At 40.6% G+C, this 26,361-nt stretch overlaps 1 protein-coding gene across 1 annotated transcript in view; it reads right to left on the minus strand.

The window, feature by feature from the left end:
* Positions 1 to 24,688, minus strand: part of HGD (homogentisate 1,2-dioxygenase) — a 58,416-nt gene extending 33,728 nt beyond the window's left edge. Inside the window, exons 1-4 of the mRNA XM_003412835.4 lie at positions 24,523 to 24,688; positions 21,960 to 22,048; positions 17,192 to 17,297; positions 635 to 694 (exon numbers count right to left, since the gene is read on the minus strand). Of these exons, the coding sequence (XP_003412883.2) occupies positions 635 to 694; positions 17,192 to 17,297; positions 21,960 to 22,048; positions 24,523 to 24,627 (360 nt within the window). The 5' untranslated portion in view covers positions 24,628 to 24,688. The remainder of the gene's footprint in view (positions 1 to 634; positions 695 to 17,191; positions 17,298 to 21,959; positions 22,049 to 24,522) is intronic.
* Positions 24,689 to 26,361: the final 1,673 nt, after the last annotated feature.

The raw sequence follows: 26,361 nt of genomic DNA on the forward strand, positions 1-26,361 counted from the left end.
TGCTCCATAGGGTTTCCTGGGCTGTCCTCGTTACAGAAGTCGACTGCCACATCTTTCTCCCGTGGAGCAATTAGTGGGTTCGAACCACCAACCTTTTTGTTAGTCGCTGAGTGCTTAACCACTGCACCACCAGAGTTTCTTAGGTTTTTTCATAGATCTTGTTATTTACTGCATTAATAAGGAAGCATAGATATACTATAAACCAAACCAAACTTGTTTTTCAATATTTTGGTAATCATATTTCAATATAGTTGGCTTCTTTGGAATTTTATGTAATTTATGCATTTAAAAACACAGGCTTCACCAGATAGCAGAGGGTCCATAGGATGAGAAAGGTTAAGAGCCCCTGTTCTAGCCAAAAGCAAAGGAACTTGAGGTAGGTGGACGTTTAATTTCCGTTGGCTTTGCTGAGATGTTGTTAATAGTTAGCTCCTGAGTGTCCTTTGGTGTTGGGGGCCATACGGTGGCTGTAAGTAAGACATCCCTCATTCAGCTATCCAGGTGTAGGCAGGTGGTTTTGTCTCTCTCCCTCCCCCCGATGCCGGTTCTGCTGGGCACTCCACCTGCAGATGGTTGGAGCCCTCACCACAGAGGAGAGGAGAGCAGTGGGAAGGTGGGGGTAGTATTGACTTACGTTCACAAAGTCTACTCTCTTCTCAGATGCTTTTGGAATCTCAAATGGTTTCCATCTAAGCTGGGAAAAAAGAGTACACACATACAGGGAAATTATTTCATGAGGGGAAACCATAGACCTTCTCAATAAAGCGCATCAGTTACACAGAGGAAGAAGGACAGTTGCTCCCTTGCAAGGCTCTGACTACTTGTGATTTTGTTATTTTGAAAGTAATAATTATCCATCATTTCTTTAAAGGGCTTCGCTGGGTTGTGTATGTGTATGTGGGGCACGTGTGTATGTGTTTAAACCTGTATGTATATAAGCCATCTTTGTTCCTTAGCGCTTTAAATTATTAAAAAGAAAAAAAAATCGTCCTTCTATTCATTGCTTCCTCCTTCAGAAGCTGTTTGTTTCCTTTAACATGTGCCCAGCAGATCAGTGAGTTTTGACTGAGGCCACTTTTCATGCTGTTTAGGATCAGCTCTGTTTCCTGGTGTGCCAGCGTCTCTGTATGTGCTCCTGACACTGGAGGAGAAGGTTCTACTCCTACTTCCAGCCCGTGGAGTTTTGAATTATTTCCTTAAGAGAAAGAAAAAGCCCCCAGCAGAGACTGGGTTTCGTAAATGCAGTACTGGGCGCAGCTCCTTCACCAAACTCCGTGTATGTCCCCAGGCTGCCTGTCAATTCAGTTAAATCACAACAACCTTTAATTTAATAATGAAATGGTCTAAGGAAAATCATCAGGCTCGGATCCTACTAGAAGTATCAGCCCAGAACTTATTAATCAACTTGGCAGCAGCCCTGACCTAGCTGGTTGGCAGCTGACAAGCCTAGCAGCCTCAGGACGCATCTCCCAGAGTGACCTGCACCCCACGCATGGCTCCACTGGCTGCAGCACCTGGCCAAGGCAGGCTGGGCAGGGCCTCATCAGGTGATATGGGGCTCACTCGTTCTGCATTTCAGAGAGGGAGCCAGAAGGGAAAGGAAGCAGCAGGTGGAACAGATGCCTCTGGGATTATTCTGCCTCGCTGACACACACAGACAGGTGACAGCCTTTATTTCTTAAAGCAGGATATCATGTTCTGGGGCTACTTTGGAAGGATTTAAAATGTTGATTTGAAAAACATGGTTAAAATCATGCATCAGAAGGAAAGAAAAGCTTTAGGATTAATTCCATTGAGGATGAGGTTTCCTGGGGAAGGTGGGGGAAACTGAAAGCAAGTACCTTATTGTTGTTAAAAAATATATATATATATTTATTGTTGTTAGTTGCTCTCAATTCCAACTCATGGCGATCCCATGTGTGCAGAGTTGAACTGCTTTATAGGGTTTTCAAGGCTGTGACTTTACAGAAGCAGTTGGCCAGGCCTGTCTTCTGGGGTACCTCTGGGTAGGTTTGAACTGCCAACCTTTCGGCTAGTAGTTGAGTGCTTAACCATTCTCATCACCCAGGGACTCTGAGCAAGGACCTAGGAAGGGGTTTCTTATCCTAAACACTATTGACATTTTGTGCCAGATAATTTTTTGCTGTAGGGGGTCTTTCCTGTGTATTGTAGGTTGTTTAGCATCATCCCTAAACTCTACCAACTACATGCCATTAGCACCCCCCAAATTATAACTAAAAATGTCTCCAGACATTGCCAAATGTCACTTGGGAGGCAAATTGCCCCTGGTTGAGGGCCACTGATTTAGAAGAGTATTTCCTTGACGTCAGGAAAGGCCACAGGTGAGCACTACTGGCTCTTTGAGGGGAGGCTCTAGTCTACTAACCATTGCTTGCTGCTTCCCTATACAATAGCGGTGCAGAGTTTGTATATCCCAGGAAGACTGTCTGAAAGATGATATTACATAGAATCTTAATTCCAAGTATCATTATAGATTTCCCAGCGTAAGCGAAGGGATTTAAGTAGCAGATCAGTGATTGGCTAGGAAACCTTTTAGCTTTATCCAGAAATTCTGGAGAGTCTTTGGAACCCAAGATCAAATTAAGTCACAATCTGTGAAGGTGGGGCCTAGGCATCAGTATAAAAGCTCTCCAGGTGACTCTAACGTGCAACTAGTGTTTGAGAATCGGCACATCCAAGAGAGAGACTCTGTGATTCTTGTATTGCTGAACCTAGAATCATATTCAGAAAAGTCCATCCGATCAACCAACCAACCAACCAGTCAACTAAATTGTGGTATTCTGGGCCAGATGTTGCAGTGGCAATGCCAGTACCTAATAGCAAGGATATTTAAATAATACAAGTCTAAGAATTTATAAATATAAGGGAAGAGAGAGAGAGAGAAAAAGAAGGAAGGAAGAAAAGAAGAAAGGAAAAAACAGAGAAAGATACTCACATAGCAGGGGTAGCACTGTCTGGTTTGTTGCACTGAGGGCAACACCTTTGTATACCTTCCTGGAGTTAAAATACCTGTTGTGGACAGAAATAAAGTCCTGGCCCCCAGAGAAGAAGTACATCTTCTGTGGATGGGAAAGACTGAACCAGGAAATCTGATAGGTTAGCCAGGTTTCCTTGTTGATTTACCAAGGTTTGTAGAACATTAGACCTCAAGTCATGAGGACAGAGCCTGGGGTGGTGGGTCGAAGGGGATCCACATAATGATTCAGGGTACATGCCTTCAACAGGGCCCACATCCTGGATGAGGCAATGGCTTTGAAGAACCTTCTTGAATGCAATATATATATATTCCCTTCAGATAACAGAGACGGTTTAGGGAGAGGAGTAATTGATCTATTCGTGTTGATGGCAGCAGATTACAGGTTTATCGTAGAGGGCAGGTATATATAGATTCAGAGTATCAGGAGGACAATAAAGACTTGTAATAAACCAAGCACACCATAAAAGGAAGCTAGCTTTTGATCCTTAGGCAAGAGATTTTGGTCAGGAGCTCTGGTGTGATTGTCTTGGTGAATGTGAGGAGAGAGATTGGGAAGAGGATAAACGGGAAGAGTCCATGGAGCGAAGGGTAGGAAAATCTCCTGCTAAGGCCAGATGGTCAGCTTAATTGCAAGCTGTGGAGTAGTAACTCTCAGATCCAAAGCCAGACCAAAGGGGCAGTGCCTTGGGCTGAGCCAGGGGACCTCGGTTCTGGTGCTGCCTCTTCACATTTCCTTTGTGACCCTAGGCAAGTCATGTTCTTTCTCTGAATTTTTTTTTCTCACACGTGACAGTGGGATACTGGTGAGAATTACAATTCTGTAATTCTCTTCAGAGAAGAATTTCTGAGAGTAGTAAAGGATGTTTGTTAACCCACTTAGCCCTATAATTTTTCACAGTTTTTAAATTCATACTCCAGATTATTACTAAATAGCTCCTCCATACGAAATTGAATTATTAAACATTTCAAAGAGAATGAAATCAACTGTAGTTCCAATGCAATGTCTTGACTATAGTAGATATTAATGAATATTTGTGGGATGATTGAATAAAAAATAAATAGATATAAGGCACTTAGAACATTGCTAATATTTCAAAGAGAAAGACTAAAGGAAATTTGTGAGGTTTTTGGAAGTCAAAATGACCTTCAGACAATAGCTAGTAAGTTGATAAGTATTTTTAAAGTCCAAAGATTATTTCTAAAGATGTAAGCCCATTCTTCATGTGCAAACCTTTCATTCTTCTATACTGTTGCTGATTTTCTGTCTAAGTTGTTTTATCAGCTGTTGAGAGAGGAGTGTTGACGTCGCCAGCTGTAATTGTAGATTTGTCTGTTTCTCCTTTCATTCTGTCAGTTTTTGCTTCACATATTTTAAAGCTGTATTCTGAAAAACTATTCTAGAAAACAAGCCTTTACTTACTAGAAATGGGGTATTCAAAACTAATTTGAAAAGCATCTTCAAATGAGTCCAAAATTAGAATTAAAAATTCTATGAAATTACGAAAGGAGGAAGACCAAGAATCAAGGGCAAAATTTAGTGATCAAGATGCAAAAATGCATGCTCAGAGATGAAAAGGAAGCATCATAGAATTGACTTCGGCATTTCCAAAGTCAGAAGACAGTGAGATGGGCTAGATGGTCCGACTATTCCTTTCAACAGTGAGATTTTTTGATTTACTGAGATTTCTGCCTAAATTGCCTTGGGCTCAGCTAGATTGGATGAATTGGATGGTCTCAACGACATTGACTGGCTACAGGAAGGCATATCATTAGAAGTCAGTATCATCTATAGAAGAATTTTGAAGTAATTTGTAGGTGAAATTGTGATCACAGTGTATGAACAATTGTTAGTAGAAGCTATGGCTAGGAGAGGCTCAGGGTAATCAAAAGTGGTGAGTCTCAGTCCAGACTAGGGAAAATAGGGGTAGATAAACTAAAACAAAGGCTCATAGAATTCTTCAGCAAATCTTCCAATTTGAAGAAAAAGGCAACGTGGTTTATGTGAAGAAACATCGGACTTTGAGTGACCAGCTGGAGTTCTTTGAAGTAATAGGCGAGAGTACAGATACAAGGAGAGTCCAAGTCACTGTAATTTATTTAGACTTTTGAAAGTCTTTCACGAGGCTACAAAATGACAGTCATCAGACTGGGGTGACATTTTATTATGGATGGAAACCTGGATTCCATTTGATCTTGCTTGAACTCAGCTGGCTGACATTTATTGAACATTTACTGGGTGCCATGTTATTTGCTAAGGGCTTTGCATACATTATTGAACACCTAGCACAGGGCCTGGCACACAGAGTCACTCAATAAATATTTTTTGGATGACAAGTAATTCTCACAACTCCCAGAGGCTCCTATGATTATTATCATTTCTAATTTAGAAGTAAGACAACTGATGGATTACAGAAGTTAAATTTTCTCTCCTAAGAACTGATACCAGCTTTCTTCCAGACCCCGCTTGTTAACCTATACTCTGAGCCCTTTGGCCTCATTCTGTCGTTATCTGCCTCCCAAACTATTCCTGATCTCCTTGGCTCCTGAACCCAGGCTTTGCCCCTTTTAATGACCTTGCACTTGCCCTTCCAATCTGGCCATTATTTACTGCTTCTCCAGTGCCGACTTGCTCTGGCCCAGTCTGGAATCCTGGGACCCAAACCCTGCTAAGGTTCTTTAGGGTCGCCATTTTTGTCCAATCTTTTTAAGCTAATTTATTCAAACAATATTTATTGAACCTTTTCATCCACCAGGTTTTATGCTAGGTGCTGGAGGTAAACATGACATAGTTTAGAGAAGATACTAGAAGTGCAGACACTTCCTGATAGGAAAGCAAGGAAAGGGATATATAGAAATGACTTTGGGAGAGAAATGTAAACAGGGATACTCCCCAGGTATAAATCCTGGCATAGGGCCTATTTAATATTTTATACAGGAAAAAAAAAGACAAGGAAATAGGTGTTCAGACAGCGCCAACATTTTTCCAAGGAGTGAAATGTAAGTTGATGGAGATGTACTGCAAGAAAAGCCAGCCAGCTGTCCAAAAGGGTTGAACAGGGCAGTGTGAACTGCAGTGATGGCACAGTTCAATGAATGCATTCAGGGAAATGCAATCTGGTCTATTTGTAGGATGATGGGACTCAAGCTATCAGAGAGTCAATTCAACAAACACATAGGATTCTACAATTTGGAAAAAGGCTTGGTGCTGGGCACCGCAGGTTATATGGAGATCATGGAGACATAGATCTTCCTTTCAAATACCCTGAGAAATATTGAAGGGGTTCATGAAGAAAGTGATATTTATGATGAGTCTTAAATTAGGGGTAGAGTTTGGATTGGTGGGTATTTGTGAGGGAAGAAGAGAAAATTCCAGGTAGATGAAACAGCATAAAAGACCTAGAATGAAGAACTGAAGATACCGCTCGAGAATGTTGAAGGCTCCAGTTTGGACTTTGAGTAGGGGACATGGAAAGGAGTAGAGGATTTGAAAAGCAATCAGTAGCAACAGTAAATTAAACCAAAGCCAAACCTGTTGCCATCAAGTCGGTTCCAACTCATAGCGACCCTACAGGAGAGAGTAGAACTGCCCCATATAGTTTCAAAGGAGCACCTGGTGGATTTGAACTGCCAGCCTTTTGGTTAGCAGCCATAGCACTTAACCACTACCCACCAGGGTCTCCAACAGTGAATTAGGGCTCTTGTAGGAGCCTGCACTTGATTGGCTGGGAAATGAGGGATGATAGTGGGTGTTATGGATTGAATTGTGTCCCCCAAAAATGTGTGTCAACTTGGCTAGGCCATGATTTCCAGTATGTGTGATTGTCCACCATTTTGTGATCTGCTGTGATTTTCCTATGTGTTGTAAATCCTACCTCTATGATGTTAATGAGAGAAGATTAGACGCAGGTATGTTAATGAGGCAGGACTGAGTCTACGAGACTAGTTTGTGTCTTAAGTCAATCTCTTTTGAGATATAAAAAAAAGAAGCGAGCAGAGAGATATGGGGGGCCCTTCATACCACCAAGAAACAAGAGCATATCTTTTGGACCTGGGGTCCCTGTGCTGAGAAGCTCCTTGACCAGGGAAGATTGATGATAAGGACCTTTCCCCAGAGCTTACAGAGACAGAAAGCCTTCCCCTGGAGCTGGGCCCCTGAGTTTGGACTTTTAGCCTTTTAGACTGTAAGAGAGTAAATTTCTGTTTGTTAAAGCCACCCACTTGTGGTATTTCTGTTGTAGCAGCACTAGATAACTAAGACAATGGGATTTAAAAAATTTTTTATCTGATCATTTAGCAAAAGTAAATACATGGATCAGTTGTTGTTAGGTGCCGTCGAGTTGGTTCCGACTCATAGCGACCCTATGCACAACAGAACAGAACACTGCCCGGTCCTGAGTCATCCTTACAATCGTTGCTATGCTTGAGCTAATTGTCACAGCCACTGTGTCAGTCCACTTCGTAGAGGATCTTCCTCTTTTCCGCTGACCCTGTACTCTGCCAAGCATGATGTCCTTCTTCAGGAACTGATTTCTGATCAGTTAGGAGGCCATTATAACAGTCCAGGTGAGAGGAAATGAGAGGCCTGAGCCAGGTAGAAATGAGAAGAGGGAGGAGAGAACAGATACCAGAGACACCTTGGAAACAAACTCCACAGTAGTATTTCTTGCAGTATGGTCCAGGGCTAACCTGCATGAATGATCTGGAGAGACTCCTGGGTATCACCTCATACTACTTAATTAGAGTTTCTGGCAGCAAGGCTGGAGAATCTGCATTTTCAAAAGTCCCCCTGGAAATGCCTGTACACATGAAAATTTGGGAATCATCTCTCAATGGACTTGGCACCTAATTCAATTCCCCTCATTAGGGAAAAGGACAGAAAGGTATCAAAGACGATTCTGAGAATTGTAACCTGGGTGTGTGAAAGAAAGAATGGTGTGTCAGTAACAGAACCAGGAGAGTCAGAGGGAGAAGATAATTTGGATGGGATTATGATGGCTTCAGTAGGAACGCATGGTAACGTCCAATGTGGGTTTTGAATTTGGGGGACCGATTTGTAAATCATTTTGCAGAGAGCTTGTAGTCAAAGTCATAGGAATGAATGACATTTGTTAAATTTTAAAAAGTAAAATCTGGGAGACTGGACAATGGGTTGGAAAGGGATGCTGGTGAGGAGTGAGCTTCTTGGATCAGGTGGACACTTGAGACTATGTTGGCATCTCCTGCTTGGAGGGGAGATGAGAGGGTAGAGGGGGTTAGAAGCTGGCGAAACGGACACGAAAAGAGAGAGCGGAGGGAGAGAGCGGGCTGTCTCATTGGGGGAGAGTAATTGGGAGTATGTAGCAAGGTGTATGTAAGTTTTTATGTGAGAGACTGACTTGATTTGTAAACTTTCACTTAAAGCACAATAAAAACTATTAAAAAAGTAAAATCTGGGAGATGGGAAAGATGGTGAGAAGGAGATGAAATAGGAGATACAGTGTGAATGAGGTGTCCACAGTGAAGGCAGCCCCAGAATGGCTTCCAAACCTCAGGGCTGTGGAACTGCCTTCCTGTAATGTGATCTATCAGGTCATGCCAAGATTTGGGCTGAAGTTATGTTGGGTGACGTTAGACCTATATGGCAAGTGTCATTTCCTAGAGGCAGAAGATAAGGGGATGAAAAAGCAAGCCATGAACCAGTGGTGACAAGACCTGGGAAGAAATTGAGAAAAAGGGATTTAAAAAGAACAGTTGCTCTAGGTCGTATATTGGACACTGATGTTCTCAGGTGAAGTAACTAAAGATTGAAGTCATTTGCAGTTACTTTTGATTACTGGCTGGATGGGACGTCAGGATATATTTTTCCACATATGTACAAAGAAAAAGACTGGAGAGAAAGAAACCAAAACATCAGAGAAGGTTAACTATGCATTGGTGAGACTACTGGGCACTGATAAGTTTTGGAGAAAAACCATGTATGGTTGAGGGTACATTATTGTTGTTTAATAATAAGGTAGGGTGATCTGGGCAGGCAGAATCGCAGAGGTTGAGGATTAAATAGGGGTGACACCGTGGGTTTAGATGACTTTCTCAAGAAGTGTGGCCGCGGCTAGGAGAGACTTGGGCAGACGCTTAGAAAGGTAAGAAAACCAAGACATGAGGTAGCAAGAGCTGAACAGTTTGGCGAATTAGGCAGCAAATACTCTGGAAGTGTGTAATGTTTTGAAACACTTCGGAAATTTACATGTTCTGGAGGCAGAGGGAATATTAAGATACAATCTTTAATTAGCCTTGAAGTGTTTCTCACTTGGTCCAAATTATATTGGTTCAGAAGTAAAATTAATTTCTTCAGCTGAAACCTGACTGGGTCAGGAACCTGATTCTCCAACAATTGAGAGGTTAGGGATGTGGTAATAAGAGCAATCAATTTTAAGGGACTCTCACCTCTAAAGACGAATGCTGATTCAGGAATGCTAATAAAATCATGGTTAAAATTGGACGTGGATTTGCTCATTAAATTCTCGGATTCCAGAAGTTGGAGGAAAATATATGATGAACAAGATTAGATATGCTTCTTATGTGAGATATTAATGGCTAGAACTTGTTATATCCACAGGCTGAATTTCAATATGCTAAAAAAAATTTTTTTTTTTTACAAAAAGGGTTTGAATAATGCTTGGATTCACTAAAGAAAATGAAGGTTTTGGGGAGATAGTCCCTGTGATGGTTAACTGTATGCGTCAACTTGGCTAGGGTATGGTGGCCAGTTCTTTGGTCGAACACTGGTCTAGATGTTGCCTTGAAGGTGTTTATTTATTTATCTTGAAGAATATAAAATTCTTTTTTTATTTAATTTTTAAAAATTGTATCTAAGATGAAGATTTATAAAGCAAACTAGCTTCTCGTTAAACAATTAATACACATTATTTTGTGATATTAGTTGCCAACCCCACGACATGTTGACACTCGTCTTCTCTACGTTGGGTTCCCCATTCCCAGTTTTCCTGTCCCCTCTTGCCTTCTCATCCTTGCCCCTGGACTGGTTTGCACCTTTAGTCTCGTTTTGTTTTATGGGCCTGTCTGATCTTTGGCTGAAGGGTGAACCTCAGCAGTGACTTCGTGGTTTCTCCAGTCTCTGTCAGACCAATAAGTCTGGTCTTTTTTTTTTTTTTCTTTTTTGAGTGTTAGGATTCTGTTCTACATTCTTCTCCAGCTCTGTCTGGGACCCTCTATTGTGATCCCTGTCAGAGCAGTCAGTGGTGTTAGCCAGACGCCTCTAGTTGTGCTGGACTCAGTCTGGTGGAGGCTGTGGTAGTTGTGGTCCATTAGTCCTTTGGATGAGTCTTTTCTTTGTGTCTTTTGTTTTCTTCATTCTCCCTTGCTCCAGACGGGGTGAGACCAGTGGAGTATCTTAGATGACCGCTCACAAGCTTTTAAGACCCCAGATGCTACTCAGCAAAGTAGAATGTAGAACATTTTCTTTATAAACTATGTTATGCCAGTTGAGCTAGATATTCCCTGAGACCATGGTCCCTACAGACCCCAGCCCAGTAATTTGGTCCTTCAGGGAGTTTGGATATGTTTATGAAGCTTTCATGACCTTGTCTTGTACCAGTTATGCTGGCTTCCCCAGTGTTGTGTACTACTGTCTTACCCTTCACCAAAGTTACTACTTATCTATTGTCTATTTAGTGTTTTTCCCTCCCACCCATCTCTTCCCTCATAACCATCAAAGAAAGTTTCTTTTTGTGTGTAAACCTTTCATGAGTTTTTATAGTATTGGTCTCATACAATATTTGTCCTTCCGTGATTAACTTATTTCACTCAGCATAATGCCCTCCAGATTCATCCATGTTGTGAGGTGCTTCCCACATTCATCATTGTCCATTTTTGTTGTGTAGTATTCCATTGTGTGTATATACCACAGTTTGTTTATCCATTCATCTATTGATGGACACCTAGGTTTTCCATCTTTTTGCTATTGTGAACAATGTTGTGCAGTGAACATGGGTATGCATATGTCTATTTGTGTGCCAGCTCTTATTTCCCTAGGATATATACCTAGGGGTGGAATTGCTGGATCATATGGTATTCCTATTTCTAGCTTTTTAAGGAAGTGCCATATCGTTTTCCAAAATGGTTGTACCATTTTGCATCCCCATCAGCAGTGCAGCCTCTCCAACATTTGTAATTTTCTATTTTTTTTTTTTTTGATTCATGCCAGTAATGTTAGGGTGAGATGATATCTCATTGTAATTTTGATTTGCATTTATCTGATGGCTAGTGATCCTGAGTATTTCCTCATATATCTGTTAGCTGCTTGAAGGTCTTCTTTGGTGAAGTATCTCTTCACATCCTTTGCCCAATTTTAATTGGATTATTTGTCTTTTTGTTGGAGAAATGCTGGATTTTCCTGTATATTTTAGAGATTAGAGCTTTGTTGAACTTGTCATAGGCAAAATTTTTTCCCATTCTGTTGATTCTCTTTTTATTCTTTTGGTGAATTCTTTTGATGAGCATAAGTGTTTAATTTTTAAAAGATTCCAGTTATCTAGCTTATCTTTTGGCATTTGTGTATGGTTAGTTACAATTTGTATCCTGTTAATGCTGTGTATTAGGGCCTCTAGAGTTGACCCTATTTTTTCTTCTATGATCTTTATAGTTTTGTGTTTTATATTTTGGACTTTGACCCATTTTGAATTAGTTTTTGTGTATGGTGTGAGGTATGGATCCAGTTTTTCCAGCACCATTTGTTAAAAGAAAATCTTTCCCTGGTTCGATGTACTTTGGGCCTTCGTTGAAGATCAGGTGACCGTAGGTGAATTGATTTATATCTAGGTTCTTAGTTCTGTTCCCTTGGTCAATGTGTCTGTCGTTGTACCAGTACCAGGCTGTTTTTAATACCGTAGCTGTATAGTATGTTCTGAGGTCAGGGAGAGCGAGTCCTACTTTATTCTTCTTCTTCAACAGTGCTTTACCTATCTGGGACCTCTTCCCTTTCTGTATAAAGTTAATGATTAGTTTTTCCATTCTTTAAAGAATGCTGTTGGTATTTGGACTGGGATTGCAAAGTGTTTGCAGATTGCTTTGGGTAGAATTGACATTTTCACTATGTTAAGTCTGTCTATCCATGAGCATGGTATATTTCTCCTTTTATGTAGGTCTTTTTTGGTTTCTTGCAGTAGTGTTTTGTAGTTTTGTTTACATCCCTGGTTAGGTTTATTCCTAAGTATTCTATTTTTTTAGGGGCTATTGTAAATTGTATTGTTTTCCTGGTTTCCTTTTCTTAGTTCTCTTTATTGGTGTATAGGAGTCCACAGATTTTTGTATGTTTATCTTGTATCCTGCTACTCTGCTGAATCTTTCTATTCCAGTAGTTTTCTTGTGGAGTCTTTTGAGTTTTCTGTGTATAGTATCAGAAACCCTGGTGGCATAATGGTTAAGAGCTATGGTTGCTAACCAAAAGGTCGACAGTTCGAATCCACCAGGAGCTCCTTGGAAACTCTATGGGGCAGTTCTACTCTGTCATATATGGTCGTTATGAGTCAGGATCGACTCAATGGCAGTGGATTTGGGTTTTATATTTATGTACAGTATCATATCATCCACAAATACAGTTTTAATTCTTCCTTACCAATTCAGATGCCTTTTATTTCATATTCTTGCCTTATTGTTCTAGCTCGGACTTTCTGCACAATATTAAATAGGAGTGGTAATAAAGGGCTTTTGGTTTTGTTGATTCTTTCTATTGTTTTCTATTTCACTTATTTGTGCTCTGATCTTTATTATTTTCTTTCTTCTGGTGGCTGTGGGCTTCTTTTGCTGTTCTCTATTTGTTTGAGTTGTGTAGCTAATGTTTTGATTTTGTCCCTTCTTTTGATGTGTGCCTCTATTGCTATAAATTGACCTCTGAGCACTGCCTTTGCTGTGCCCCAAAGGTTTTGACATCATGTATTTTAATTTTTGTTTGATTCTAGGAATTTTTTTTATTGCATCTCTGATTTCTTCTATTACCCAGTGGTTTTTAAGCAGGGTGTTATTTTTTTCCCTTGCTCTTTCTGTTATTAATTTCTACTTTGATGGCATTGTGATCAGAGAAGTTACTTTATATTATCAGTGTTTCAGATTTTGTTGAGGGTTGCTTTGTGGCCTGAGATGTGGTCTATTCTGGAGAATGGTCCATGTGTTGGAAAAGAATGTGTACTTTGCTGATGTTGGGTGGAGTGTTCTATACATGTCTATGAGGTCAGTTTGGTTGATTGTGGCCTTTAGATCCTCTGTATCTTTGTTGAATTTATTTCTGGATGTTTTGTCCTTTACTGAGAGTGTGTGTTGAAGTCTCCTCCTATTGTTGTGGAACTATCAATTTCTCTTTTCAGTGCTGTTAGCATTTGTTTTATGTATTTTGGAGCCTGGTCATTGGGTCCCTTTAATCATTATATAATGACTGGGTCCCTTTTATCATTATATAATGCCCTTCTTTGTCTTTTATGGTGGATTTTGTTTTAAAGTCATTTTACCTGATATTAGTATTGCCACTTCTACTCTTTTTTGGTTATTGTTTGCTTGATACTTTTTTTTATCCTTTGATTTTTAATAAATTTATGTCTTTGTTTTTAAGTGTGTCTCTTGTAGAAAGCATATTGGTGGGTCCTGTTTTTTTAAACTGTTCTGTCACTGTCTCTTTATGGGTGGATTTAAGCCATTTACATTCAGTGTGATTATTGATAGGTATGAGTTTATTGCTGTTATTTTGTAGTGCCTTTTTTTTATGTGGTACTGACTTTGTTCCTCTTAGTCTTTTGTGCTGAATTCCTTTTGTTTGTGTATTTTGTTTGTTTGTTTCTTTAATTTTTATAGATTTTGTGTTTACTGAGACTTTTTGTTTTTTTTTTCTTTATTTTGGTGAGTAGGTTTGTTAACTTTCTTTGTGCTACCTTGCAATTTACCCCTATCTTCCTAAGTTTAAAAAGTCTTTTATTACTTGATAATGCCCTGAGTTCCTCTCCATTTTAAAGTTCTGCACCTACACCATTTATTCCTTGTTTTATTGTCCTGACATTGTTGTCATTTACACGTTGATATTTCTGGTCCCCCGTGTAAATTTTTAGTTTTGTTTTATCCTTGCGAGTTCATTATCTATGTTGTACCTGGCTGATGCTGTCTTATGTGCTGGATTTAGGTTGTTTTCTGATGTTGTTTGTTCTCTAACCGATGGTTTAATTTTTTTTATTTGCTTTTTATGTATTCCCTTCTGGTATTGGACCTCAACTCCATAGCTCTCCTCATTCTCTGTTCTCTATCAGTTTTTCATTCCATTCAGTGCTTGATCAACTTCTTTATTCCTTCATTTGGTACTTAGGGTTCCAGGATTGACATTTGCAGCTGTTTTACTTAGTTTTTTGGGTCTTCGCTACAGAGACATTGCATGGTGCTTCTGTTTATAGCACCATGTTAGCTCTGCCCTGGAGGTGGTTTTTAGATGTGATTAACATTTACAATCAGTTGACTTCAAGTAAAGGAAATCACTCTTCGTAGTGTGGATGGGCCTCATCCAATCAGTTGATGGCATTAAGAGCAACAACTGAGGTTTTCCTGAAAAGGAAGGAATTTTGTCCCAAGGCTGTAACAGAAATCCTGCCTGAATTAAACAGTTACTTTAAACTCCAAACTTCAGCATCAACTCCTGCTTGAGTTTCCAGCCTGCTTGTCCATCCTACTGATTTTGAACTTGCCAGCCTCCATGTTACATGAACCAATTCCTTAAAATAAATATTTATATTATGTATGTGTTCATGTATATATTTATGTGTGTGTAGGTATGTGTACATATATGTGTATATATTTTTTTATGTATATATGTGTGTATATATATACACATAGACATATACACGCACACATATATATGTATATATGTACACATAAATGCATATATATATATTATCCTACTGGTTCTGTTTCTCTGGGGACTCTTGATTGATACAGTCCCCATTCTTCCCAGGAAGGCATTAAGGATGATGGTGATGATAGCATATCCCATGATGGTTTCTTGGAAACTGAGTGCGAGACTGGAGGAAACCATAGGTAATTCTCAGATCTTCAAATTCCCAAAGACAGTTAATGTTGGTAGTTGGTAAAGCTGATGAAGTATTGGGTTTGGTCTGTGACAGGTGAAGACATACCTCTTCAGGCTTTAGCTGGGGAGAACTGTCAGATGATAGGTACCTAAATATAATTTTCTCAGACTTGCTTGGTGAGATTCTGAAGTACATATATTGGAAGAGATTATGAAGGGGGAAAAGTGGTGAATACAGATTGCTGTGGTTAATTACTGAAGCATAAATTTGGAAAGAAATATTAACTTGTCAAGGAGGTGTAAATGAAAAGACAAAAAGAAAGATTTCACGAAAACAGCCTGGGCGTGTATATGAGGGAACCAGAATGGCAGGTGAGACAGGTCACAGGACAATTATAAAACTGCCACCTTCATGGAGCTGGCATTCACAGAGGCATGATTGAGTGCTGAGCAACATCCATCCAGTGTACGTGAGCACAAGGTTGCAAATGTGCAGGGGAAATATTAGAGAAGAAATCCATTTGGTGGCCCCATTTAAAGTGTTCAAATATTTCAAAACAGGAGAAATGTACAGTGTTCACAGAGAAATGTAAAGCAAGGTAAGAATGGTAGTCACAGGGAAGAGTGGAGGAAGCAGGTATTAGGGAGTAAGCAGGAACTTTTGATGCAGCTATTTTGAGATGAAACATGTGGGTATAGGCTGTATCTCACACCAATCCTCTTCCCGTTTGACTGAGCAAGGCCTTTTGTGCTGGGTACAGTTTGCATAAACAGCCTGGTGACCGTGTCTTCACCTCACCCTTGAGTCTCATCTGGGCTGTAAACCTCATTCCACTTTACCACTTTCTTTCCCCCACTCTGGGGTTAGGAATGAGGGGTGGGTGGGACTGGTTAGGCAGCATCTGGTTGACTATCGGCGTTTAACGTTTTGCCTCACTCACTTATCTCATAAAGGGCCATAAATCATTTTAGCCCCAGTCTCTGCTCAGTCTATTAGAATCTGGTTGACTCCTAAACAAGTTACATCACAAACTCTTGAATCTCTCTCTCTTAAAGTTATGATCATACTCATTTGTTTTTGATTAATGAATTACTTGACTATTTAATAACAGGACTTCTTCTTCCATTAGAAAATATAAAGAGGGGATACATGTGCTTTTTGTAGGATTCCTGGTCAGGCTAAATGCCAATTAATCATTTAATACACATTAGTTTTGGAAGTTGGATAGGGTATTTGGACTATAATAAGTTCCTAATTTGTTTCTTCAGATGGCACAGGGAACCCTCACCTAAGTTTCTGACAATTTTTCTCAAGTACAGCCAAATCACATATTATAAAAAGGAACAGAGTAATTGTAAAACCAGCAAGTAAGATGAAAATTAATACAAAAACATCTCTGAAAATCTCTTAAGTCATGCATAAAGTGCAGTATACGTGGTTTTGTGCGTGCTACCCCGTATGGTAATTCTTATGTATACTAAATTTGAGAACTACTGAGCAAGACTAAAGGAAGGTTTACAGAAAAAGTCCGTAGTCTTTGGTCCATCTCGTTGCTGCAAGCCCAGCATGAAGAACATGTAAATAATACTGAGATACCCAGAGGAAAAGCCCACTCATCACTAGCCTCAGAGAAGGAAGCTCCTAGGCAAAGAACAGAGTTCCTAGGTCTGAAGAGAATGTAAGAGCAGTCTGTCACCACAATCAGACTTACGGAATTCAGCTCTGGAAACGAGCCTCCTGTCCCTATACCAGAGGCCTCTTTTTAGATATGTCAGTATTGAATGTGTTTTTATAATCTGCAGTAAGTTTAGGTTTAAAAAAACCACAGACTTGGAGATATTCTCACCAGCCTATGTAATATCCATTAACCCAGCTCACCTTGACACTCCTACCAAGTCTGATTCACCCCGTGCCTTCCTGGGTACCATTGGCCTAGAAGAACACAAGCTTACGTGCACGCACACACACACACACATATGCAATCCATCAATTCCAAAACTTCCATCCAAAAGAACAGACACACTCTAGCATTTATTTTAAAAAGTTGTCTAATTCCTGTAAGATCCAGGCCTGAAATAAATATTTATATGCAAGGCTTTGGATATATGGTATGTTCTCATTCATAGGACCAGGTTACCTGGTTAGGATCCGGATCAACTTCATCCCAGTTGTGAGTGACATGGCCTTGGTCAATGGATTCAAAAGGTTTGTGAGAAACTGAGGGCAGGATCCTATACAGCCAGCTGTGGGGAAACAAGGACATACAAGCTTTAGGGTGATGTAAGTGATGCACATACTGGCTCAGGAAGGACCATCAGGAAGATGCTCAAGTCCACAACTACCTGAGGACTCTAAAGTGAGAAGCACTGACACAAGCATCACCTCTTAATGACCACTGCTGCCCATAGCCTTGGCCTCTTACCACTCTTCCACTCCACCCATTACCCTTCAAACGGAGTCTCTGGCTCTTGGTTATTCACCTGCTGACAAAAAATGAACAATTGTCTTTTCCAACAACAACTATAAATATCTTGGGGGGATGCCGTGTGCAGGAAAGACCACAGAAACACATTAGCTTACAGATCAGAGGATGTTAACCCTCAATCTAAAGGAGAGGACAATGACTTCTATGTAGATTAAGAGAATCCTGTTTTAGTTTTTCGTTGTTGTTTTTAAAATATAAATTAATTTTCCTTTTTTAAATTATAAAAGTAAGCATGCCGATGGTAAAAATAATTCAAGTAATTAAAAAGTCATGAAGATTAACATCTCCTTTCCTCCAGTTTCCTCAGGGCTACTCCTCGGAGGCATTAGAGTTTAAGAGTTTTCTTGTAAATCCTCTCAAATATCTCCAATGCATTTAAAAGCAAAAGTGCCAAATCACTGCAAACCCTTTATCTCCCACCAGCAGTGTGTGAGAGTGCCTGATCACCCACACTTTCACAAATACCCACTACCACCGGTTGCCTCTGAGACGACTCCGTCTCGTGGCGACCCCACGTGTGTCAAGTAGAAGTGCATTCCATTGAGTTTTCAGTGGTTGGTTTTTCAGAAGTAGCTTGCTAGGCCTTTCTTCAGACGCACCACTGGGCAGACTCAAACCTCCAACCTTTAGGTTAGCAGTCAAATGTTATAACTGTTTGCATCACCCTGGGAATCCCCAAAATTAATGTATCTCATTTTTATTTTGTATTTCCTTTATTATGAGTAAGGTTGAGAACCTTTTCATTTGTTTATTGGCCCTTTACTGTTTTTCTATGAATTACTTGTATGAGTTCCTTGCCCTTTTCCTCTTTGGTTATTTGTCTTTTTGTTATTAATCTGTAAAAAGTTTAGGAAATAAACATGAATCAACTTTACAGCAATGGGTTTGGTTTGGTTCGGTTTTGGTACTCCAAAATTATAAGTGTATGTGCCCATGTTTTCTTATATTTATGATTTTTTTTTTTTTAATTACTATCTGTACTTGTCACACCCTGAGTCAAAGGTCTCCTTGCCAGGACTCCAATCCCAGGTCTCAGGAAGGAAAAAACTCGAGGAAGAAGACTCCAATGAAGGACCTGCAGGGTACCAGGGGGAGAAACCTCCAGATCTCGAGAGGGACACTGAGACTCACTAAGTAGGACCCAACTCCTTCCAGAAGCCATTACCCTGACAGGGTCCAGAAGGAAGAGGGAGCCTGCTTCTGTTAATGGAAAACCAGAACTGCTTTAACAGGCTTTTGGGCTTTGACCAGTTAAACCTAAGGACAGTCCATCTCAGAGGGTGAGGTTGACCTGGCCCAACACTGAGTCAATGGAGGTATCAGAGAGTTAGATTTGCTTAGCGTTCATTTGATTCCTACAGCTCTTGGTGATGTGACCTCAAATCTTTGACTTTAGGCCAAGAATAAACCAAGTCTCTCCAGCTTCCCATAGTATATGGGGTTGAGGACATGTGTGTGTATCTTAGAATCAGTTGTTTGAACCTGGGCAAGTTAATAAACATTCTTAATTCTTGATCCATGTGCTCCTCATCCTTATCTCCTAGGATTGTTTGAGGAGAGCTTATACAGTATGGGCTCATGTATTAGGTAGTTGTGGAATTGTCCGTCCCCTCCTAATCACTTGAGTTTTTGTCATGGTCTAGATTTTCCACCTGACTCTCTGACCTGATTCTCACCTTTGCAAGATCCAAGGGATCAAGCTAACTAATATGACAAAAATTCATCCCTGATAGAAGACGGTTTTGTGGTGGCCCTCCCCTCTGAGGCTTAAATGAGTAGTAGCTAACTTGGAAAATTTCAGGCTGGCCAACCTATGGATAACTCTGGTCCCATTTTCCCACTGGGGATTTTGAGCATTTTTACAAAATTCTTGTGGATACCTTTGGAGAGTTCTAAACAGATGGGTGAGCCATGCCTTGTTTTTTAGCTGAGTCTCTAAAACTACCCAGGCAATACTACATTGCCCTGGACGGAGATTTAATTCTGACTCAGGGAGCAGTGCCAGTTTTTTAATGAAATGCCAACAGCTCCTTTTCAGCCTCCTGGAACAGAGCTCAGCTCCTGCTGGCTGAAGATATTGCTGAATGATGGGAGCAGGCAGCAGAATTCAGAGTCCAGGTGTCCTGTTAGTGGATGGGCCATAAAGTCAAGAGCATAGTCACGGAAGCCAGGTTGCCATAAATTAGAATGGACAGGAGTTGTCTTATCTGTGTGCTTACATTACCTTGATTATTTAGACTTGCAGAACTAACCCCGATTTTTGGTATACACAGGACACTATCTCTTCCTCCCTCCCTCATGCACATATCTATTAGGAGAGAAGCAAGATAGATATTGACATTGTAACATAACTCTTGCCGTATTTCTCAGCTCTTAGATAGCTTCCTAGGGTTATCCTGGCATTGAGGCACAACCTTGGCTAGGGTGGCAATAATTATGTTGATTATAAGAACAACTCGCAATATTGAACACTTACCACATACCAGGCAATGTGCTAAGAACTTTGCATACATTCTTCTTTTTTTATTGTTGTTGAAAGTGTACACAGCAGAACATACACCAATTCAACAATTTCTACGTGTACAATTCAGTGACATTGATCACATTCTTCCAGTTGTGCAAACATTCTTCCCCTCCTTTTCCAAATTGTTCTTTCCCCATTAACATGGATTTACTGTTCCCTAAGCTTCCTATCTTTTTGATTTGCTGTTGTCATTTTGATCCCATGTAGCTAGTTCTTCAAAAGAACACAATGTTCAAGGCAAACATTCTTTACTAAATAAGCTAATTTATTGTTTGATTTAAAGAAGACTTCAGGGAATATTTTTGGTTTAAGGTTTAAAGATTATCTCAGGGCAATAGTTTTAGGGGTTCGTCCAGCCTCAGTGGCTCCTCCATTCTTTCTTTTAATCCTTGCCACATCGATGAAGTAGGTACTATTATTATCTCTGTTTTACCTGAGAATGTAGATGAGTTGCCCAAGGTCACACAGAAAGAGAAGGAGCCAAGATTTAAATCCTAGGAGTGTGACACTAAAGTGTGCATGATTAAACACTAAAGGGAAGAATCTTTTTCATTTGTGTGGTTGTCATGGATGAATTATGTCCCCCCAAAAATGTGTGTATCAATTTGGCTGGGCCATGATTCCTAGTATTGGTGAAATTTTCCTATATGTTATAAATCCTGCCTCTACGATGTTAATGAGGGAGGATGGGTGGCAGTTGTGTTAGTGAGGCAGGACTCAGTCTATAAGATTGAATTGTGTTTTGAGGCAATCTCTTGAGATATGAAAGAAAGAAGGGACCAGAGAGGTGGAGGACCTCATACCACCAAGAAAGCAATGCCAGGAGCAAAACGTGTCCTTTGGACCTGGGGTCCCTATACAGAGGAGCTTTTAGTCTGGGGGAAGATTGATGAGAAGGCCGACAGAAAGAGAGAAAACCTTCCCCTGGAGCTGACACCCTGAACTTGGACTTTTAGCCTACTTTGCTGTGAGAAAATAAACTTTTCTCTGTTAAAGCCGTCCGCTTGTGGTATTTCTGTTATAGCAACACTAGATGACTAAGGCAGTGGTCCACCCTGCTATTGTACTATCTCAAGGAGATAAACCCAGACCCACGTACTAAGCAGTACAAGACCACTTACCCTCCTCCCCAAGTCCCCCGTGGCAGCACCAGCCCTCTTCACAGATGGCCTAGCCTGAAATTTTTACAATCAGACACTGTTTATTTAAATCACAACACCTATTGCATCCAACCTACCCCGAAGGAGCTAATCAAGGGAGCAGGTTCACTGGGCTGGCTTGTAGGATTACAGCAAACGTGGAACATGACATACCGTGTGGATCAATGTGCTGACTTTCCAGCAAAGGCAATTCCAGAGGGAAAAAACCTTATTAATTCAAACCACAAGGGGGCTTAATACATGACCTTTCAGCTACCCAAGCTGGGATTATCCAATGTTTTCATGCAGAGCACATGATGCTTCCAGTCAGCTGAGGAAGACATGGCTCTGAATCTTATATCATTTGAGTTAATCATTATTTAAAAAATAAGTAAATGAAAAGCCAGCACTCAACTGGACAATCCTGAGAGCAAGGACAGACTATTAGAAACCTTTTTTTCCTGTGTCTAGCTGAGGCTTTGTGAATGCGACTGAACGTGCATGTTTTCCAGGCCATGTGCAGCTGCTTCCTCACCTTTCTTCCGTCAGTCACTTGATTCTAGCTGGGGACGAGGGCCACAGAGGTGCCTTTCACTCTGTTTTCCCAGCTCTCCCTGACCATGGCCCCAGAACAGAGTGTATGAGAACCAGGGTCACGGGCAGCTCTGGGAGACTATGGCTCAGCTGTGGGAGGCAGGCACTAAATCCTGGTCATCACTCCACAGTCTGCAGGTCAGAATTAATCTAATCCTTGTACCTTCTCTTATTGGAGCTCCGTGGACAAGTGAACGCTGATCCTGAGAGCTGCTCAGCATACAGGTTGTAGGGGCAGACCTGAGGATTATTCTAAAACAAAGGAGGCAATAAAGAACGTCACTGCAAATAGAGAACCATCCATATCCCCACAAAGCACCTCAGTGGGGGAATCTGCCCAGGATGGGGATGCTCTGGGTCACTGCAGCATGGTGCCCCATGCATTGGTGTTGGGGCATTGCAATGAGGGGCCATGTCAAGAGTCCCTAGAAATGGGAGGCCCCACACAAGAAAGGGGAGTCAGCTGGACATCCTCTGAACACTGCCTTCCCCAGCCCATATATACTTATTTAAAAATAATATTTTATTGAGTTTTTGTTGAAAGTTTACACAGCAAGGTAGGTTTCAATTTGACAATTTCCACAAAAATTGTTGAGTGACATCAATAACATTTATCACAGTGTGTCAACATTCCATTTAATTGTGTTCTCTTTGTTCCATTTCCAGTACTCTAGTTTTCCTGCCCCCTTATCTCCTCATATTTGCTTTTGGGTAATTGTGGACCTTTTGGTCTCATACTGATGGTATTTAAGTACAGCACTGATCTTACAGGTAATGTCTCTTATTCTGTGTGCTGCTCTACTATTTTGCTAAAAGGTGATCTCAGAGGTTAGACTCGGTTCTAGGTTTAAAGAATGTCTCAGGGCAATAGCCTCAGGGAGTCCTCTGTTCTCTACTGTTCCAATTTGTCTGGCCTTTTTTTTTTAAAATAAGAATTTGAGTTCTGCTCTGTATTTTTCTTTCATTATATCTGGGACTACCTATCATGATCCTGGTCAGAATGGTCAGTGATAGTAGCCGGGCACCATCTAGTTCTTCTGGTCTTAGGGTAGATGAAGTCATAGCTTGTGTAGACTTGTTTCTTCTCTGAGTTTTGGTTGCCTTCTTACTGTTTTGCTCCTGGCAAGTAAAGACCAGTAGTTATGTCTTAGATGGCTGCTCACAAGCTTTAAAGATCTTAGGTGCTGCTCACTTCGCTAGAACGAAGATCATGATTTTTCTGAACTATATTATGCCAATTGACTGAGTTGTCCCATGAGAGTATGGTCCTAAGCTTTCACATCCAGAAAAAAACTAATCTTGGAAGTTGTTTGGTTATGTCTGAGGAGTATTCGTATTTGTGTCTTCAATGAATATATGTGTCTGCACCCACATATTTGTATTTACACGTACCTATAGATACTTCTGAAGCCTGGGAGGCACAGTGGTTAAGAGCTTGGCTGCTAACCAAAAGCTCAGCAATTCGAATCCACCAGCTGCTCCTTGGAAACCCTATGTGGCAGTTCTATTTTGTCCTGTAGTGTAGCTATGAGTTGGAATTGACTCGACGGCAACGGGTTTGGTTTTTTTTATACATATGTATCTATTATTTTTTAAAGAGCGATAGTCTCAAGGGTTCCTCTAGTCTCTGTTGGCCCAGCAGGTCTGTCCTTTTTTAGGAATTTCAATTTTGTTCTACATTTTTCTCCCATTCTTTCCGGGAACAGTCAGTAGTGGTAGCCAAGCACCATCTAGTTCTTCTGGTCTCAGGGTAGATGAGGTCGTGGCTTGTGCAGACTTGTTTCTTCTCTGTGCTGTTGGTTACCTTCTTACTGTTTTGTTCTTGGAGAGACCCGTAGTTGTATCTTAGTTGGCTGCATACAAGCTTTTAAGAACCCAGATAGTACTCATTTCACCAGGATACAGATTATGATTTTTGTGAGCTATGTTATGCCAGTTAACTGAGTTGTCCCATGAGGCTGTAGTCCTGAGCCTTCAAATCCTGAAAACCAGTCTTGGAAAGTGTTTGGTTATTTTTCAGGAGTATCTGTATCATATATACTTCTTATAATAACTTTTTAAGTGACTTATTTTCTCTGATTATAAAAGTGATACTTTCTTATTATAGAAAATTTACAAGATGTGTGTCTCACCACCCAAAAATAATCCCATGATAACATGTTGGTGTATTTCCTTCCATTCTTATTTCCCCTAAATGGGGATCCTGTGATATGTGTAGTCCTGTAATCATGCCTTTTTTTTTTTTTAAGGAAACACTGTATCATGTACATTTTTTCATGCCATGAATTAGTCTTCAAAACATGTTCAAAAAATTTTTGTTTGCTATATTTTTGCTGTTGTAACCAACACTAGTTTGAACATCTTTGTGCCTACGTTTTTTAAGGACCTGATTATTTTCTTATCACTGTCATATCTTATGCTGTTAAAAAGGATTACAAGGAAGCCCCCTTAGCCCTGAACCTTGGGGATCCTCTTCGAAGTCCTACAGGTAGTCCTATGGCTATTTTGGGTTTAGTGTTTTAGCTACACGTAATCCCCAATCTAACTTTAATCTTTTTATTATCATTGGCTTGTATCCCAGTTGTCTTAATGGCTTGGTGAAACTCCTAAACCGTTCACAGCCTAAATTATAAGAGCCATGGTGGGTGAAGGTGCTTTGACTTGATGGTTAGTCATCCAGGCCTATGATTCAGAGCTCCATAAGCTAGCATTTTATTCACTCATACCTGTCCTTCTGGCAGGGCACCCGGGCAGCGAGGGTCCTCTGAGGCACACTCGTTTCCGAATCCTGAAATGTACTGCATGCGACAAAAACACAAATGCCATCCCATTAATGAGATTTAAGGAGGGTTTCACAACCTTGGTGGTCTATGAAGGCAAGAATTTCTGTATGGACATGTGTTTGTGTATGATGTTCCATAAACAATATCTGTGCCATGTTTTGGCATACGAACCGCCTAGGAAAGACAACTTGTTCTGTGCAAATTTAAAACACTGCCAGTTAATTGGGAGAAGAGTATTGGGTATTGCATAGACTTCTTTACCCCTAGCTGTACTTAGTTGATTTATGGGCTTTTTCTTAATTACCCACCCCAAGAACAAGTTCTTTAATTCTGGTTGCATTAGAGTGCCTGAGAGGGGGAAAGTTCAGGCGCCACCTCAAGTCCAAATTATTAGAATCTTCCTGGGCCTAACTTGCAACCTTCCTGAGCCTGAGGCTCCACTCCCCTTCCATATTCTGAAACAAGCAACTGCGAAGAGGCTTATGGATCCAACCTGACAGAAAAACTCTTGAGAGAAAGTTCTCCAAACTAGCCCAGCTGCAGGCAGAAGCCTACATTATCTGGCTCGTCCGTGGAGCACTTGTATATATACCAGCATTTGTACAGTTGCACGAAAACAAAGATATTTGGAGATATGGGTGGCTTTCTGGCGAAGTGTCAGCCTAGAATCTGTACACATGGCACAATGGATCCTACTCTGATTGCCGTTTCTCTACACCCAGAGAAAAACAAGAAAAGGGGTTGCTCAACAAGGTAAATTATGAGCGTTCTCTGAAACTCACCCTTGCACAGTTAACGCACCTTAACAGTGAGTTCTTATTTACTCTCTGGCTTCTCTAGGGGCCTATAGGCTCCATGAAGACTGGGACCACTGCAATCTTGTCTACCTCTGTGTGCCCTGTACCTGACCCATAGAAGGTACTCAGTAGATACGCTAATTGATTAAGTCATTGATTTAGAGCCAATTCCAATGAGTGTAGGTCTGCTGTAAGTGGGGTTAGAATCCCCTTTTCTCTAGCTTAAGTAATTATCTCTGTCTCTCTCACACACATACAAAACCCACAATCATTTTCTTCTTATTTAAATAAAAACAAAAAAAAACCAGCTGCCAAGTTGACTCTCATTCATGGCAACCCTGTGTGTGTCAGAGCAGAACTATGCTCCAAATTGTTTTCAGTGATGAATTTTTTGGAAGTAGATTGCTAAATTCTTCCCAGATGCCTCTGGGTAGACTTGAACCACCAGCCTTTCAGTTAGTAGCCCAGGGCTTAACCATTTGTACCACCCAGGGACTCCTTATCTCACTACCTGTTGTTCCTAATAGTTGTTTAATAATTGTTCCTAATAGTTGTTCCTAATAGTTACTATTCAAATGGAAACACAGTCCAGAATAATGGGAGTATAGCCTCCTTCAGTGAGTGAAATGCTATCATCTGAACACATCTCTTTAAGAGATGTAAGAAGGATGGGAGTGGAGGGAGGGTCAGCATGCCAGGGTTCTTTGCAGCACGGAGAAGGATGAGCTTGATGTACATGCTTGGATGTGGGAATGACAATCAGGCAAATAGTTGCCTATATTTGGAAGGAATATCAAGTGTGAAGTGTTATGACCTAGAAAACGATGGAAGAGAAATGGTTCTTTTTGCCTTCAAACACAATTTCCTAAATATTTGAAAATCTGTCAGCACAAAAAACATGGAGTTATATTACATACAGATTGGTTGACAGCAGCGGCATGCAGTTTGGGGTAATTCTTTGGGGAAATGGCAGCAAACATCCAGC

The sequence above is a fragment of the Loxodonta africana genome, chromosome 1 (assembly GCF_030014295.1).
Source record: "Loxodonta africana isolate mLoxAfr1 chromosome 1, mLoxAfr1.hap2, whole genome shotgun sequence".
In the NCBI taxonomy this organism is placed as follows: Eukaryota; Metazoa; Chordata; class Mammalia; order Proboscidea; family Elephantidae; genus Loxodonta; species Loxodonta africana.